The sequence below is a fragment of the Laetiporus sulphureus genome (genome assembly GCF_001632365.1).
Source record: "Laetiporus sulphureus 93-53 unplaced genomic scaffold LAESUscaffold_102, whole genome shotgun sequence".
In the NCBI taxonomy this organism is placed as follows: domain Eukaryota; kingdom Fungi; phylum Basidiomycota; class Agaricomycetes; order Polyporales; family Laetiporaceae; genus Laetiporus; species Laetiporus sulphureus.
Window position 1 is genome coordinate 30,686 of NW_024468611.1, and position 18,765 is coordinate 49,450.

Sequence of the window (18,765 nt, forward strand, 5' to 3'; positions counted from 1 at the left end):
GTTAGGTATATTCTATATCTAAGTCTCCGTCCACGTTGTGGACTAGTACGTGTGAGAAAGCACACATGGTTCTGAACGTTCTAGCAGGGAACGCTTCATAACATGACTTCACGTTCATTGATAGACGCATCGCTATCAAGCTTTGCGTGGGACTAGGGAAGATTTCATTCAGAGGAATCAACAAAGAGCAGGAACGCGTAGGGAGAGACATTGTGAGGTTTGAGAAGGAGTCGTGCTACTGGCCCTACTAGGATCAGTAAACATCTTTGTACTATCATATCAGCAGTTTCATGCCCCGGTATCAAGTCAGTTTTGTATTCAGAAACTACGTGATTGAGCACTACATCACTGACCTCTATCATCACCTGGTGTGCACGGGGTACTTCATCTATCAACCGCTACCATCAGAGTGATCCATTCTGCTTTATCATTATCCAGTTGACATTGAACGATGAGTCACCCTGCACACACCTTTTTGACTCATTGAAACAGACATCGAGATAATCGATCCAGTTCACGAGTGGATAGAAAACAATTACTGAGAACGTCTTGCTCGGTTGTATCAGGAAGACGAAGAACTCTTCTGGACAAACTGGTACAGAGACTTTCCAGAACAAAGACACCCTCGCCCAACAAGGCTAGAAGAAGTGGCGGCACGAAGGAATCATCTCATCGAACTAGCACGCTTACCAGGAGCCAATAATCAGCCCCAGTAAAAGCCCATCATTTCAAACACACTCTCCGTCACCTCTTTTCCACTATCTTCAACATCGATTCCAATGTCTCAGTATAACCTTGGAGGCGTTGTGTTCCCAGGAGGACACACCGCAAGTGAACTGTCAGACCCCTGGAGGAGTAATGCCCCTTCTACGTCATCTGAAGCAGGACCAGCTGCCCCTGCAGATGAACCCCATACTAGCAGCACACCCAAGGCGTCGGGAGTAGTCAGAAACCCGTCGCCCACTGCCCTGCCAGAATTCACAACACCTCAGACCTGGGAATGGCAGGGGATTCCTTACGCAACAATTGAGGAAGCCGCAGACGCCGCCGCACCCAACACCATCCCAAACGATGTCAAGGAATGGACAATGAACGTGGTGCGAGCGTTTATCATGAGAGACGTTGTAAGCTCCTATGAAGCACTTCGTCAAAAGATGGATGAATGACATGAGCGCATGGTGGCCTCATTAGAAGAAGAAATCCTGGCCCGCATCCACGTCGAAATAATGGTGGTGGAAACTCGAGACCAGCTAAAAATCGCAAGAGCCCAGATCGGCACCCTCTCCGCTGACAACGAATGGCTCATCAAGTCGAACAACAGTCTGACACTCGAAGCCCAAGCAATCCACAAGGACTTCGAAGACTATAAGGATGAAGTAAAGGGTCAGATGGATGCCCTTTACGGCAACATGGTCGCCCTGAAGGAGGCTCAGGAAAAGACCACTACCTATATCGTTGGCTTGGAGTCTCGACTCAATAATGCCATTATCAATGCACCTTCACAAGGTATCCAACCACCGGCCAACCAATCCAGTCAATCGCCCCATCGAATCAAGCTCCCAGACCCTCCCAAGTATTCAGGGAGAAAATCGTCAGAAAACTTCGAGACCTGGTTCACCAACCTTCTAATATGGCTCGATTACAATCATTTCACCGATGACAAGGACAAAATTCGGCAGGCCAACGCACATCTAGAAGGCGGAGCAGCTCTATACATGAAGGAGTATGCAATCAAGCTCGCCTCCAGACAAGATGTCGGCACATGGGCCGAATATACCAGAAAACTGGAGATGGCATACAAGACGCTTGACCCCAAGCACACGGCACAATCTTTGCTAGATGCACACTGCGCGATTTGCCACAAGACAATGATCGCCTTCGCAGAGAACTTCAGGGCTTACGCCCCTGAATCAGGATACTCTGACGAAGATCTAATCGTCAAAATCAGGGAACAACGGTCGACTCACATTCAGACGGTCATGTCAGTAACGGAGACTCTGAACCCATCCAAGATTCCAACCACATGGATGGATTATTTAGAATTCTGCTTGGAGATAGAAATCAAACACCTTCAGCAGATATCGGGTAACAAGTCTACTGGACAGACCACGGCAAATAAGGTGGCTACCCCCAAGGACCCTAATGCAATGGACACTAGCACACGAATCACACATGAACTATCCCTGGAACAGGACAGATGGCTGGCAAACAAACTATGTTTGTTCTGCAGAAAGCACGCCTATGAACGAGGAAAGTGATGCCCCTCCACCAAGCCAGAATACAAGGGTAAGCAGTTTCAGACATGATCTGCCCTGAAGCAAGGACAAGGAAAAGGGAAGGGCAAGGCGACGAACGTGCGACAGGTGGAAGAAGAAAGTAGCGTGGGCTCATCAGCTCAAATTGCAGCACTGGAACAAGGAATTGCTGCACTTCGTGGGATGAGCACAACGTCAACTACACCACCGTCCAGTAAAGGCAAGGGCAAGGCAAAGACGCACAGTGTGGACACGGAGTCAACTATATCGGCATTAACGGTCAAGGACACCAATGCGAGAATCGTCGAGATAGACGATTTCTCAGAGGATTTTCAGTACGAAGTGTAGACGAGTCTGGTGCTACACTTCAGGACAATTGTATTAGTACCGTGAGAACGAATGTACCTAGCGATCATCTATATATTGCATCCACGGGTTTTTCTAAACATTCGATCGAATTGTCGATAAAATTCGTATCATGGGAAATCCAGACAACGGCACTACTGGATTCTGGAGCATTCTCTTGCTATATTGATCAAAGATTCGCAGAGAAACATGGGTTTAAGATGATACCACTAAACCATGAAATAAGAATCCTCAATGCAGACGCCAGCCCCAACAAGGGTGATGCAGTTACTCATCGTGTAGTCACAAGCATCTTAATTGGGGGGCACCGATCAACTGAGAGTTTGCTCGTCACAAACCTCAGATGCATGTCAATGATCCTTGGCATGAAGTTCTTACAAGAACATAACCCCCGAGTTGACTGGGAACATAGAGAGGTCACGTTCTCAAGATGCAGACACACGAGGAAGCAACGAGTTAAAGTATGCGAAGAAGAAGTCAACCTTCTATCGCAACCTCGACTTGAAGATGAAGCAGTACTTCCTAATGTACATCAGGATGACAGATGGGATCAGGAAGACAGCTTCATCAACTGGATAGACTTGCAAGACCAGGATCTTCATAACATGGTGCACGACATCCTAGGTATAAGCAAGAAGGTAAAGGAGCATTTGGTAGAACAGCCGGCAGAAGAGACACAGGACAAAGAGTATTGGTCCAAGTTTGTCCCTCCAGAATTCCATTAATTTGGAGATGTGTTCTCGAAGAAGAGCTCGAAAAGAATGCCGATGCATAAGCCCTATGATCATGCAATTGATCTTGTCCCAGACACGGCAACCCCGAGACCGGCAAAAGTATACCCTATGTCTTTACGAGAGAAAAACTCGCTCGACGAATGGATTGACGGTGAATAAGCCAAAGGCTACATTCGACCGTCTAATCCCCTTACGCCGCTCCGGTATTTTTCGTCAAGAAGAAAGATGGCTTTCTTAGACTTGTCCAAGACTACAGGGCATTAAACAGTGTCACCAAGAAGAACAAGTTCCCACTCCCACGAATCAACGATCTCATTGACGGACTCTCCAGGGCTAGTATATTTACCACACTAGACCTGAGATGGGGGTACAACAATGTACGCCTCCACAAAGGAGATGAGGAAAAGGCAGTGTTCATTACCTATAGAGGATTATTTGAACCCACTGTCTTGTACTTCGGATTCTGTAATGCCCCTAGCACCTTCCAGGCCATGATGAACGACATCTTAGGTGATCTCATTTGCACTGGAAAGGTGGCAGTTTATATAGATGACATTATCATCTTTACAGATAACCAGGAGGAACACAATCGACTGACCAAAGAGGTCCTACAATGACTCAGAGACAATGACCTGTTCGTGAAACCAGAAAAGTGTCACTTCGCAACCACTTTCATCAAGTTTCTCGGACTTATAATCTCAAAAGGATCGATACAAATGGACTCAGAGAAGGTTGACGGCGTGCTCAAATGGCCGGTGCCTACCAAGATAAAACAAGTACAAGCATTCCTTGATCTGGCAAACTTTTATCGACGATTCATCAAGGATTTTGGATTGATGACCTGACCCTTGACTCTATTGACCTGTAAGGACGCAACATGGAAATGGGAAGAACCTCAACAAAAGGCATTTGAGGCCCTCAAGACTGCATTCACTTCCGCCCCGATTCTAGCACTCCCCAATGCAGTCTGTCCCTTTAGATTAGAAACAGATGCCTCGGACTTTGCCACAGGTGCAGTCCTTGAACAGTTGGGAGAAGATGAACTTTGGCATCCTGTCGCATATTACTCCAAATCACTCAACAAACACGAGTGAAACTACGAGATCTACGACAAAGAAATGCTAGCCATCATTCAGGCTTTGGAAGAATACTGGCAGTACTTCGAAGGACACCCTCATCCAGTTGAGATATGGTCAGATCACCTTAACCTTACCTATTTTCGCCAAGCTCAAACATTGACCAGACGACAAGCGCGTTGGTCACTCTACCTTACACGTTTTAACTTCATTCTCCGTCACTGCCCCAGAAAGACGATGATGTGTGCCGATCCTCTGTCCAGAAGGCCAGATCATGAGAAGAGGGTGAGCAATGACAATTCAGGGCAAACTTTGCTTCGGCCCGAATATTTTGCCATCCACGTGATCTCAGCCACTCATTCCTCCGAAGTTGATGATGCAAAACTTCTAGAAAGAGTGAAATCGGCACTACAAGATGACGAAATGACCAAAGGTTACCAGCACCTACTAAAAACTGGCAAGCGAGAGTTCAGAAAAGACCTCCAAGAATGGAACTTTGAGCATGGATTGCTGCTCAGAAAAGAAAAGGTCTACATTCCAAAAGACTCTGTGCTGCGGAATGAGCTGATCAAGCTGCACCACGATATCTCCACAGCCAGACACCCCGGATGATGGAAGATGCAAGAGCTGATTAGCAGGAATTACTGGTGGCCAGGGCTCACCATTGATGTAAAGAAGTACGTCCAAGGCTGCGTAACTTGTCAAAGAAACAAGACGAGCAAGCAAAAGCCTTACGGACTGTTACAGCCTAATCCAATACCAGAGGGACCTTGGGAAATGGTTACATGCGACCTGATTATGCAGTTACTGCCAAGCCCAGACCATAGGGGAGAAAAGAAGACTGCCATTCTGATAGTCGTCAACAGGTTCACCAAACATGCACATTTCTACCCAGTAGACGACATGGTGACAGCATCTCAAGTAGCATCAATTTTCTATACTGAAGTATTCAAACTCCACAGAATTCCTCGGCAAATCATATCCGATCGAGGCACCCAGTTCTCAGCCAAACTATTTCAGGAGTTTTGCCAGAAACTTCACATTAAATCTACAATGTCTACAGCTTATCACCCTAAAACGGACGGACAAACAGAACGAGTCAATCAAATTCTGGAGCAATACCTGCGCATGTATTGCAATTACCAACAAACTGATTGGGCCACACTATTGCCCACAGCGAAATTCGCATACAATAACCAAGCCTCAGAATCGACAGGCCTGTCCCCATTTTTCATTGAGCATGGTCGACATCCCCGAATGGCACCAGACGTACTGGAAGGAATACAACATCCATCCCTGGAACATCTATTCCACAACCGCGATCAAGCACAGGAACAAGCACATGCCGCTTTGGCGTTAGCAGCAGAAAGAATGAAGTGGTACTTCGATCTCAAAAAGCAGAACATCCCTTTCAAAGTAGGAGATGAAGTGCTTATTCGAGGAAAAGATCTCCATGTAAAAGTCAAAAGTCAGAAACTTGCGACTCAAAACTATGAACCATTCAAAATCCTTGAAAAGATTGGAACCGTATCCTTCAAACTGCAATTACCAGCGGATATGAAGCTCCATCCGGTGTTTCATGCTTCAAAGCTCATAATGTTCCATCAAGATTCTATCCCGGGACGTGTACCTCCCCCTAATCCTCCAGTCATCATCGATGGAGAAGAGGAATGGGACGTGGAGGACATCCTGGATTCTAGAGTCAGGTATAACAAAACCCAGTATCTTGTTAAATGGTTAGACTACGACTACAGCGACAATACTTGGGAACCACTGGAAAACCTCACAAATGTCAAAGACAAAGTAAAGGAATTCCATAAGACACATCCAGATGCTCCAAGAGCCAAGCCGCGAACACGCAAAGCGCACAAAATTGCTTTGTCCGACCACCCCGATGAATTCATGTTCTTCTTCCGCATCCATCCAAATGCCTGAGCACCCTACAAGGGATCTTCAGAAGCTGTAGGGTGGGATGTCAAGTCCACACAAGACATAGACATTCCCCCACATTCCAGAATGCTCATTGGCACCGGGCTTGCAGTGGATCCTCCAAAGTGGACATACATTCAGGTGGCCCCCCGTAGTGGGCTAGCCCTCAAAGGAATTGATGTCGCAGCAGGGGTAATTGACCCAGACTACACTGGGGAAATCAAGGTGCTTCTCGTTAATACGACCAGCAAACCATTCGAGGTCAGGACAGGCGATCGTGTCGCCCAACTCATATGCGAACGCTACGCTCCAGGAATCATTTTGGAGGCAGATAGTTCACTCGCAAAGTGAACCATATGAGGCGCCAAAGGCTTTGGCTCATCGGGACGATGAACCTTGAGAAGGGGGTGATGTCACAGTTTTTACCTGATAAGTCATTATAGGAACAAATGCTATTAGGAGCATATTATTTTTATCATTTCTCGTCGCACAAGAAGTCACGTGACCTAATGAGAGATAAGATAAAGGCATCTAGTCACATGACCTCGGATCTCTCTCGGCATTGTCACATGACCTCGGATCTCTCTCGGCATTGTCACGTGACACTGAGCTCCTCGGCATGGCGTCATATGTCGCAATCGTCATGACACCATATTATATGCTCAAGAGGAGCTCCGTCTCCATGGATTATTATTAGGCAGCCAATCAGGATAATTGGGACACATCATACGATTGTAGCACTGACCAGTAGAATAGCATGTGACTCGCTTAGGTAGTACTGTACAGTAGCATAGCAATCATGCATATAAGGACCAGCGAGATGAGGAGGAGACCTCAGTCTTATTCTCCTTCGTCCTCCACTACCATCACAGAGGGGTCTTACCAGACACTCTCAGTGTGCTATATATATCTAGTATCATCCTCATTTGTGATAGCACCCCTCACCTCACCAGTAAGTCTTACTTTGCGACTAGCGACTTAGCCTCATCAGTGAGCACGTCGTATCGCCACAGCTCGTCACTGTAGGCTCTCAGCCAGGAGACCCTCAAGGGGACTCCTTATTTGGGTTGTCTATCTTTGTCATCGGCGTGCCGTGACAACTGGGCACTTGAGCCATTGAAGATGCCTTCATGATAAGCATATTACTGAAGATTCAGTGCAATGATGACCTTCAACAGCTTCATATAATTTTTCAATAAATACAGTTTCAGAATAGCTCAGTAAAAACAATAACATCATCCCTTCTTGACCAGCAACCACCATGTCAGCTATAGGCGCCCAACCAGCGATGTCGACATGTTGAGCTCAGGTGTTGAGTGTACTCCTCCGGGAGAGTCTCCACCGTCCACAAGCACTGCACAGGCTTTGGCCTCGCAGCGCCTGCCCGAACACGACACCATGAACGACACCATACGTTCTCTGCATAACAACCTCAGTGACCTAGTGGTGTGTGTCCAACGCACCATCGAAAGCCCCTACAATCCCACGTCCTATGGGGAAGAATTCAAAAACTGCTCTGCCTCCCTCGCTACTTGCGTGCGTGACTTTCACAATGCATTCTTGCACAGTGGTGCCCTTCACAAAAGTGAGACCGGGCTGCACATCACCTGACACTTCCAGTCTCTCTTCTGCCAGCAGACCACTGTTGTCTCCATCCTCCTGAATGACGATGAGAATCTGGTCGATGCTCACCACCACAGCTGACCGAGAATGGAAGGCAACCTCCCCATTGGCATCAACCTGCAGGCTGCCGTAGCAAAGGGTGTGGAGGACGATGTGCGCATTGCCATGTCAGCCATCAGCATGTGCCTCTCAGCTATAGAATCCCAACTTGCTCAGTCCCATCCACCTCTGCCTCTACTGAAACCCAGCCCACGGGCCTCAAAACTGCCTCCATGAGGTCACCAACCAGGCTCCAAGGACATCACCAGTGCTGCTGCACTCAAGGCACAACCTGCATCGCAGACCCCTGCTGCACCCACCATGATGCAGGTTGTTGCCAAGTCTCGTGAGAAGAGTTACATACTTCTCATCACCCCTGAACAACATGCCTCCATTGAGGAGGGAGGCACCATGCCTCAGTGGTATGCAAAGGTTCACACCCACATCCATGAGACGCCCGCTTGGGCAAAGGTACACTTTCTTCTTCTCCGCTTTGCTGGAGCTATCAAGGTCATGGCAGTTTTCTCTTATGACTCCTCAGATGCTCTCATCCGTGAATGTCTCCATCCCATACAGCAACTGCTAGGTGTTACGCCGCATGCCACATTACCCACACTGGGCCCTCACAAGCAGGCCACTGTGCCACAGAACTTTCATCCACTCGCACCGGTGGCAAAGTTATTCATTCTGAGCTGCCCTCTTCGTCACCCTGAAATGGGTGACATGCTCACCAGGAAGGAGATTCTTGTGGAACTATGCTGCAACAGCATGTTTTCTACCATCCACTTTAATGGCCTTCTTGGCTTCATTATTCCTCAAGAGCAGCGAGAGCAGCTTGGAAAATCTTCCATCATCGTATCCATCGAGGATGTTCATCGTGACTTCTGCATCTGCAACCTCCTTGGGCATGATAACCGCAGCAATGCCACCAGTTTTGTCTGATTCTACGGTTCACGCATGACTGTTAAGAAATCCAAGGACTGTCCAGTTCTTCACCAATGCACATGGTGCTGGTGCCTCACCCACCTTGAGAGCCAGTGCAAAAAGAAAGCACTCATCTGTCGCTACTGTGGTAAAACAGACCACACCGTGGAGACCCACCATCACTCGTGCCTCATATGCTCACATGACACTCACCCGGAGGAGCAGGCTTGTGACTCCACCCATTGGTTCTGCATTGTATGCGGTACCAATGGCCACCATGCTGCCGATACCTGTTGTCCTGCAAGAAAGCAGTATCACATCCCCATTTTGACTCAAAACTGTTCTTCATGAATGTTACAATCACACAGTTGAATGTGGTCCAGTCTAATCCACACATCCACGGCCTGGTTTTCTCTTCCACCTATGATATTTATTTTCTCCAGGAACTGTGGTGGGGTCAGATCGGCATCGACACCCCCCCACGGCTCCAAATCTGGTATCACTGTCTACAGTCACATCAATGTCTGGCCTTACGGACTAGACGCGTACCATTTCTCCTTTACCACAATGTCACCTTGCCCTCGAGCCAGTGTCCTTGTCTGACGCTCCCTTCTTAACACCTACTTTGTCTCTATGTGCACCAATTTGATCTTTGACCCCGATGTGGTCCTCCTACACTTCATTTTGCGTAGCAACCCTGACAGGTCTTTTTTCACTCTCAACTGTTACAATGAAGGCCCACGCTCATGGAACTGTGTTCTCGAGCTCCTCTACCACATTTCCTTTGTGCCGAAAACCAACCTTCTTGTTGGTGGAGACCTCAATCTCCACCACACTCTTTAATCATGGACAGATCGTGCGCCGCACCCCAATTTCCCCGCATCCCACTCTTTCATTCCGTGGCTTGAGTGCAAATCCCTAATGCTGCTCAATGACCTTGACCAACCCACACACATGGTAGGCAATGACCCCCTGTCAGGCACTATTCAGGCACTATCATTGACCTCATCTGTGCAACATTAACCACAAGCTTCCATGTGCATGGGGTGGGGGCCACACCTACTCCCTTCAATTCTGACCACATTCTCATCACATATGTTGTCATTCACACTGCTCACCTAGTCCCAGTTGACCTGGGCTTCTGAGTGGATGTATCCAAATGCAAGGACTGAGTATCATGCCTGGAGTGCGAACTCACCTTGCGACCCCCTCTTCATACCTATACCACTGAAGCAGACCTCGAGGAAGGGGCCCATGCCCTCCTCCAGGCGCTCACCACGGCTAACCACAAAATCTTCCCACAGTGCACCCATGCCTGCCATGCATCACAGCTGTGGTGGAATGAGGCATGTGACATCACACAAGCCCAAGTGCAGGCGGCTACCACCAGCGATGACCGTCATGTGGCAAAAGCTGCGCTGACTCTGATCATCCATCAAGCACACAAGGACTGGACTCATGAAGCCCTGTCATGACTCCAGCACACCAATCCCTGGTGCCTAGCTTCATGGACTAAAGGCATGCGTGCACCTCCCCTGCCAGTCATTCACCTGAATGGGGAGGTGAGATCTTTACCAGCAGACACTGGCATCTGCTCACCATGTTTTACTTTCCTCCTTCCCCTCCTCTTCCCCCTCTTCCCTCTCTTTTTACTGCGAATGACCCACTTGTGCGTCCTGACCACCCACTCCTATTCTCTGAGGTGACATCTGCCATTGAGGCTGCATCAAACTATTCTGCACCAGGCATGTCTGGAATGTCCTGACACCTCCTGAAGTGGGTCTGGCAGACAGGTGCACGTGATCCTTTCTTTGAATTTCTCGCTGCCTCTCTGTGGCTCAGCCATTTGCCCACTGCATTACGTGAGGCTGCTGTTGTCTACTGTCCAAACCTGGGAAGGATGACTACACTGTGCCTAAGGCCCACTGCCCGATTGCCCTCCTCGAAACTCTTAGCAAGGTGCTCGAGAAGGTAATCTCTGCTCATTTCAATTTTCAAATCAGCGCCCATGATCTCATCCCCAGCTCCCAGTTCGAAGGACACAGTTAACATAGCATCGTCGACGCTGGCATCGTTCTCATCCACCACGTCTGCACTGCATGGGAGAATTGCTTCTCTGCCACCCTGCTCTGCATGGACATGGAAGAATACTATGATAATATTCATCATGACATATTCCATTCTGCTTTGCATTCGATGAGCTTCCCAGACAATGAAGTCCATTGGACTATGTCCTTCTTATCCTCCCGATCTGTGCATTTAAAGCTCAACTCCGAGCTGGGTCCCTCCTTTCCAGTGGCTGCCCTTGATATTCCACAGGGTTCGCCCCTGTCCCCAGTTCTGTCCACAATTTATTCCTCATCCCTATACGCTTCTTTGGACCCTTTCATGCACTCCCAGCAGTCCACTGAGGCTACATGGATAATTTTGCTCTACTCATCGTCTCTCCGTCTCTCAATGAGAATGCGAGCATCATCCAACACACTTTGCCACAGGTCGATCAGACCCTCACCCAGCTCAGACTCACCATTGGCATGGCCAAAACTGAGCTGATACATTTCACCTCCCCACGTCGCTCCCTGGACACCAATCCAGTGCTCTGGGTCCAGTGGCAGGGAAGGCCTGTAATCATCCACCCTGCTCCATATCTCCGCTGGCTCAGGATATGGTATGATCAGCAGCTCACTTTCACTCATCACATCTGTGTCATGGCATCACGGGTGACATCCTGAGTCACCGCTTTCCACATGCTCATGAACACACAGTGGAGCATGATAGTTGCCCAAGTGCACCTGCTCTATCTTACTACCATCCTTTTCATTCTCACATTTGGCAGCCCTGTGTGGTACAACCCGCGAGAGCAACGCTCACTATTTAAGCCCCTCCAGCAGGTTCAGGACGTGGTGCTGTGATGGTTCCTTGGTGTCTGGAGGTCTACACCCCAGGTCGTGCTGAACCTCCTGTCTAGTGTTTTGCCCATGCGACAGCAGCTTAACAAGCTCAATGGCCTTGCTGCTGCTCGCCTCCTCACCCTACCCCTCAACCACCCCATCTTCCACTGCCTGGTGGCAAATCGGGTCACCCACCCACCAGCATTCTCGCTACTTAACCCCAACATCCCCATCCACTATGGTAACATGGCAGTGAGCATCCTCGAATGCGAGCTTTTCAACAAGGCAGCATGCATCCAGCCTTGGCTCCAATCCCCTTGGGTGACCCTGCACCTGTGGGGCCTGAGGGTAACTGTTACGCTTCCCCCTCCATCCAAGGAAGGATCAGACGATTACCTATGCACTTTCTTTTATCCTTTACTACATACTTCCACTCCCTCCCCTATCACGCTGTGGGTATTCACCGACGGCTCCCAAGTAGACATCCCTGACATGGCCCCTCAAAACTGGAGAGCAGATGCAGGTGCGTGTATTATCCATCAGGGGGCCATCAAGTACGAGCGGGCATGGGGCATGGGCCACCGTGCCGAGGTATACGATGCTGAACTACACACAATGGCGAAGGTCTCCAGCCGCTTTGCCAGTTTTCTGGACACCTACCCCGATATCACTTGCATATACCTCTGTGCGGACAACTGGTCAGCCCTGTCCAACATCCTATCGTTGCATCTGCATAGTGGCCAGCAGTTTTCACTTCGCTTTCGGACACTTCTCGCTCCTCTCATGGAGTGCTACCCTCTTCTTAAACTTTCTCTGCTCTAGGTCCCTGGCCACCATGACGTGCTGGGAAATGAAGTGGCTGACTGCCTTGCCAAGGCAGGAACGTCTCTACCCGATGATGTCCTGCCCACTTTGATGTGGGTTAGGTGCTGGGTGCATGAGCGAGCGATCACCTCCTGGCAAAGTGAATATGCTTACACTGATCATCCCACTGCATTGAGGTCTGCCTGGCCTTATCAGCCCTTCCAGAAGCTGCATCCTGTTTAGTCTTCTAATTATTTCAAACATGATGTCGAAGCCAGATTCACCCAAGCCTTAACCGGCAAGGGTTACCTGGCCCCTTACTTCTCTTCGTCCTTCAGGACTGCTGGGCCCGCTCACCACTATCATGGCACCCCCTGTATCTGTGACCCTAACACCCCTAGTGCCCATGAACACATCATGCTGTGGTGCCCCCGGCACGCACATGCCCAGCACCTGCTCTTCCATCAATCCAACCCTACTACTTGGGACCTGCGTTGACTGTGGAACCACCCAACTGGCCTCTCGAGACTCATGTCTTTCATCTCCATCACCTCCTCCTTCACGGCTGCCGCTTTGGCACTGCCCGATCCTGAATACTGTAGCTCTAGAACTCATGATCCTGGAGGTCTGCCTCCCATGTACCCACAGCCTGCGTGTCGATACCTCTTCGCATAGTACCCTCATGTATTGCTCCACTCAACTGCACATAGCGCGGTATACAAATAAATGTATTAAAAAAAACAATATGTAACACTTACAACATCATCTTTTCAGAATGTTCTGAATGACAAGTTTGAATTTTGTTAAGTGTAAGGACCATGTACATATGCCTATCAGCATAAGAGCTTTTGCATCTGTCTAAATAGATAATCTGATCATGCTTGCACCTGATTTTGGTCATATTTATCAGTGCATAAAGTCACCAAGCAAAGTTGTTTTTCAGGAAGTTAAACTACAAAGAGTATCATTTGTGAATATGCAAGCTCTGATATGTCTGCATAAGGGTTCACTCACTGTAGATGAGCTATGGTCAGTGATCTTACCTGACAGAATGCTTTCAATAGTAGATAAATATGCACTAATGAGAATAAAACAGAAAGTATGATGAATACATGCTAGTGCATATGCATACCACTAAGGCAGGGCCTCATAATCCATAACTCAGGTTCTAGTTATATAGTTAATTAAGCACTATTGCCAAAGTTCAAAATAGAAGAAATTAAATATAAAAACAATAGCACCGTTTAAAGACATAGCAAAGCCTTATTGAGCAAATCTTGAAACTACAACAATTGATCTTTGTCTAAGAGACAAATATAAAATAGGTTATCAGTGCATATGATGTAGCAATATGCAGCCCTGTTATGCTTTGTAAACCTTTCAACATCTGATCTCTTCTCAAGCATATATCACTATTCAGTAGAAGAGGCTCCAACAGCGATTTATCAGATTTTATATTCATTATGAGCTAAGGCCAACAGTGTCTGTGAGACCTTCATTATATTTTTATGATCTAGCATGTGAATATTAATAGTATCACAGAAGGCATGAGGTTATGATATCACTGAGATCATTTCAAACACACTACAATCACAGTTCAAATTTTACTCAAGTGGTCCTATTAAAAGCATGTTCATATGAAGTTGAATACGCAAAATTAATCTCTGTAAAGATGTTAAAAACCTTTGAGGCTTCAGCCACTGCATGGTGCTGGACTGATGCCTTGTTATCAGAATCTATGATTTTATCTTGCTTGATATAAGATTAACACTGGCTACCTCATTTAAACTATGCACTTCCTCAATAGACTAAATATTTAAATGCTCAATCAATTAGGTTGTGATATTAAAATGTTTCTGTAAAACAGAATATCAAACAATTGGTTACATTTAGTGAATATCAGTCTAGATGTATCTGAATGCCTTATGTGAAAGTGCTTAATCTTATTTATGACTTCTCAGATTGCTTTATATATTTTATGAGCATCATTATGTGATCTGAAACATTTTCGTTGTACTTTTTACCTTATATGGTACATGTATTGCCGGAGCTACCCTAACCATCAATGTTTCTTTTCAGACCTTGTATTTAACAACACTAGCACTCACATGCCAGATGATGTTTGAGTCTCATGATAGATAAGTGACTTATCCTGCAGTACAGAGTGTATAGTGATAAATAAGATGCCCATTGTGTTCAACCACTCAGGAGATGAGATGGAAGCCAGTATCAAGAGAGGGGCTCATTCTGTTTGTGAACTTTCATGATAAGATGATGATCAAGTTCGATGATAGATATAGATATCTTACTTCTTATCATCCATTGATGTATTCTACTATCATTGCTCTGCACTTCTTTATTATTTGAACCTGGCACTCATTATCTCTTCAACCAAGTCATGTGTTTGCACATGAACCTTCTCACATAGCTGGGTCACGTAAACTATGATGTGCTGCTACTTTCTGAGGCTACTCTATTACATCACTACAGAAATCAGTATACAGAAACTTTGTTCAATGCTGAAAAATTTAACTATATGATATATGCTTCTCTGACAGGATCAGAATGAGATTGTGATCAACACAGAATATTTTTACTATAATTCAAGTGGAATCATTTAGACAAAACAGATCTGTTCAAGAATAATTGTTATACTGTATATGTATGATGATATCATTCATGTGATCACGATGGTGATGCAAATTCTAGTCGATGTCACATTTGATGATTGCATGCAGTTGTGAGCATTACTATCAATTACTGGATGGTTGGTGTGAAGAGAGTTAAGGAATGTATAAGTTGGCAGGTGGCATATTTTTACCCTGTCAGTTTGTACTCTAACATCTCTTGATCACTGTTAACAAATACTGCAATGAGATCCTGTCTTGAACTGTGAATTGCAACAGTGACAACATTTGAAAGACTTGCCAATTTCACTATAGTCGCATTCAAAACATACTACTGCTAAGCAGCAGTCACTAGAAAGAAAATATCAATTTTCATCACAGAACAGACATTATTGATTTTAATTTGTGCCATACTGCCTTTGTTAAAGAGGATGGGAGAGTTTCAAAACATTGTGATTGTGCACACCTTCCTCACAGTACACAGTAGGACTTGGTGCTTTCTTTTGCAGCAAGTAATACTGGACTCTCAGTGCAAAATTGTTCTGAATATTTATTATTTAAAACCCTGCGATAATATTGCTCGATTAAATTTAATTTAAAATGCTTGCACTGGAAACATTTGATTCAAGTTGTGATTGTGACTGTAACTGCTCGAAATATTTTGCTGTATCTGATTCACCAGAATTATGTGGGAGATGCAATCTGCTGGGCTCCTCTTCTGATTGATGAGTAAAGTGTTGCATCGAGTTCTCAGAATTATGCACTGCTGGGTCTCCTAGCACGGATGTCACAGATTTTCACCACAAAGTCCGCACGTGACTTTTCTCACACCACAGATCACGTGCTTCACCAATATCTCACGCCACTCAGCCACAGACACGACGCGTAGAGATCAGGTGATAGTCCACATCACATGTTATAGTCCAGACCCGTGGATGATACGGTCGGACCTGTCTATTCCAGGATACAATAGAGGCACCCATTTGGGAACAAAGGGAACAAGGACTATTGTTATGCATCGACCTTCCGCTTTCTATTAGTTTAGCCAGAAGCCTAGATAGGTACGATGTTCACACCAGAGAACAAAAGGGAAACCAAGATAGGCACGATGTGCACACGCATTACTGCGGCAACCATCGATCTTCCCACTTATTGTTCTACTTCCGGACATCCTATTGTTTCATGTACGGCCATTTGCTTATACCCGTAGATAGGTAGCTTAGGTAAGATAGCCTGCTGTATGTGTATATAAGACCAGCCATGTAGGGGACGAAACCTCAGATTGTTTCTCCTCGTCTACTACCCATAGCACTTACTGAGCCCACCAGCTCCTTCATATATCTCTCACCCTTTCCTGCATCTGCCACATCGACCAGTAAGTCAACAGGCTCTTGCACCACATAGGGATCAGGGGGATACTTTTGGGATCAGGGGGATCAGGGCGGCACGTTCCACGTGACTGTCCCTTTTTTAGTCTTTTGATCTCTTGTCCGGTGTTACCGTGACATTAGAAACAATCTGACATTTTCCGCGCCCCTGCTTAGTGTCTAACACAAGTGGCCGCGTATGATCAGCACAAGCAGTTTCAGCCGTAGTGCACGGCTTTTTTGACACACATTCCAATCTGATCTCTACCTGGCGTAAGCCTCAGCAAGACTCTGAGCTGCCCAAAGCCTCAAAGCGCAAGGCCACCCCTAGGATCGACCTCGACGCCCACTACAAGCGTCAGGAAACCAACAAGGAGCATGGAAGGCTCCTCACACTTGCGTCACTAGGCGCATCGTCCACAGACAGGCAGCGAGCAGCAGCTAGGGTTGTAGATACCACACACATCATAAAGCGCGGAATCATCCACAAGCCACGCGATCACACCCCACCGCTCGAACGCTACAAGCCCAGAAAAGGACATCTTACCACTGATAGTCGCAAGCCGGCACCACCCCCAGAGCTTATCACCTCCAACGCAGTTCCTCCCCCTGTCATTGCTCCCATTCCAACTCGTCCCCTACCCAACTTCATAAAGACAAACACCATTGCACGTCCCATCCGCCCACTCCCTTCCAGAGTCAGGCCGACGATCCACATCGAGACCCTTACGAAACAGGTAGATGCTACCCGTTTCAGGCTCCAACCCATATTAGGAGCATTCTCATATCATCTCAAGGACGAGCACCAAAAACCCATCTTTAGCCTCGCCACAGAGCTCGATAAAGTTTGCGCTGACCTACACACAGGAACGCGCACATATACATTCGTCGAGAAGCAGGTTATCAACAAAGTCTGTCTGGAGATAGGAGAAATCAGTTTCAAGCAGATAGGAAAGGAAGAGAGGCTGCAGGAAATTGCCAAGGCTCTGGTCTTCATCTCGAAAGCAAGATATTTGCACTTTTTGTATTAGTTTACCTATATCACAATGGAAGGAGCCGATCGTGCGCACGCATCCACGTTCAGGCAAAGAATGGATGATATTCTTCACACAAACGTCGAGTCAGCACACGATGGAAGCACCCCACGTGCCTCGCAGCGCAATTCACCAGAACCTGCACTAGGACCACAGGATTCTGCATCGCAAGTTGGAGGACCAGCGTCCCCAACCCCATCACTCTTACCCGCCTATGTTCCCCCCATCTGGGAATTCGACGGACACCAGTTCGAGCACCTAGAAGATGTGCTCAGACAGTCCGCTCCCGGAGAAGTCCCAGACCACATACGCGAATGGGTAATCATCGCAATGAAGCTCACAGTCACTACCGAAATTGCCAAGGTCTACAATGTGCTTGGAAACAAGATGTACGAGCACAAGAAAGCCTTTGAATCGCAGATCCAGAACAACAAAAATGAGCACCGATTAAAGGAGGCACTGCTCCAAACCGAGAACGGCAAGCTCAAGGACAGGATCGATGCGCAAGATGCACATATAACGGTACTTAATGGCGAACTCACCAGAACACAAGCGGCAATGTTAGATATTGGAAAAGAGATGATGGAAATCAAGGCAGCAAACACTAGGCTGCGACACGAGCTAGCTTCGCTCAAAGCAAGCGGCGTCACTGTGACGCAAGGCCAAACGTCCAGCACAGTCCAATCGCACAAACCCCGCATCAAAATTGCTGAACCTCCACACTACTCGGGCAAAGGAAGTCTGGAGGACTGGCTCCAACAACTTGGTATATGGATGCGGTGGAATGAGATCAACGATGATGAACACAAGATTACCACGGCCTTACTGCACTTGGAAGGTGGCGCGTTCACATACATGTCCGAATATGCGACCAGAGCAGCAGCACGGGAGGCACTTGGCACATGGGAAGACTTCGTCAACATTCTCAAAGTGAACTACAGGACCCTCGACCCGGACAAGGATGCGCAGCAGCATTTGAAGGATATCTGCGGCAAGACGTATCCCACAATGGTATCCTTCGCAGAACAGTTCCGTCAATGGGCCACTAAGACCAACTTAGGGCACACTGCACTCATCGGTTACATCGCTGAACACC

At 47.2% G+C, this 18,765-nt stretch overlaps 3 protein-coding genes across 3 annotated transcripts; all 3 read left to right on the forward strand.

Annotated features, from left to right (window-relative positions):
• Positions 1-779: 779 nt before the first annotated feature.
• Positions 780-2,603, forward strand: LAESUDRAFT_765098 (uncharacterized protein; the record flags this gene model as incomplete). Its single annotated transcript, XM_040913566.1, has 3 exons — positions 780-1,124; positions 1,173-2,217; positions 2,407-2,603. 3 exons carry the CDS (start codon positions 780-782, stop codon positions 2,601-2,603), a joined length of 1,587 nt encoding a protein of 528 aa, XP_040757656.1.
• A 143-nt stretch (positions 2,604-2,746) lies between these two features.
• On the forward strand, positions 2,747-3,055 carry LAESUDRAFT_623352 (uncharacterized protein; the record flags this gene model as incomplete). The annotated part of the gene is made up of 2 exons (XM_040903303.1): positions 2,747-2,887; positions 2,942-3,055. Coding segments are annotated over 2 exons (255 nt in total), but the record flags the coding sequence as incomplete, so codon positions are not given.
• Positions 3,056-11,924: 8,869 nt separating this feature from the next.
• On the forward strand, positions 11,925-17,666 carry LAESUDRAFT_765101 (uncharacterized protein; the record flags this gene model as incomplete). The annotated part of the gene is made up of 2 exons (XM_040913567.1): positions 11,925-12,428; positions 16,914-17,666. The coding sequence occupies 2 exons, from the start codon at positions 11,925-11,927 to the stop codon at positions 17,664-17,666; spliced, it is 1,257 nt and encodes a 418-aa protein (XP_040757658.1).
• Between the last annotated feature and the right edge of the window lie 1,099 nt (positions 17,667-18,765).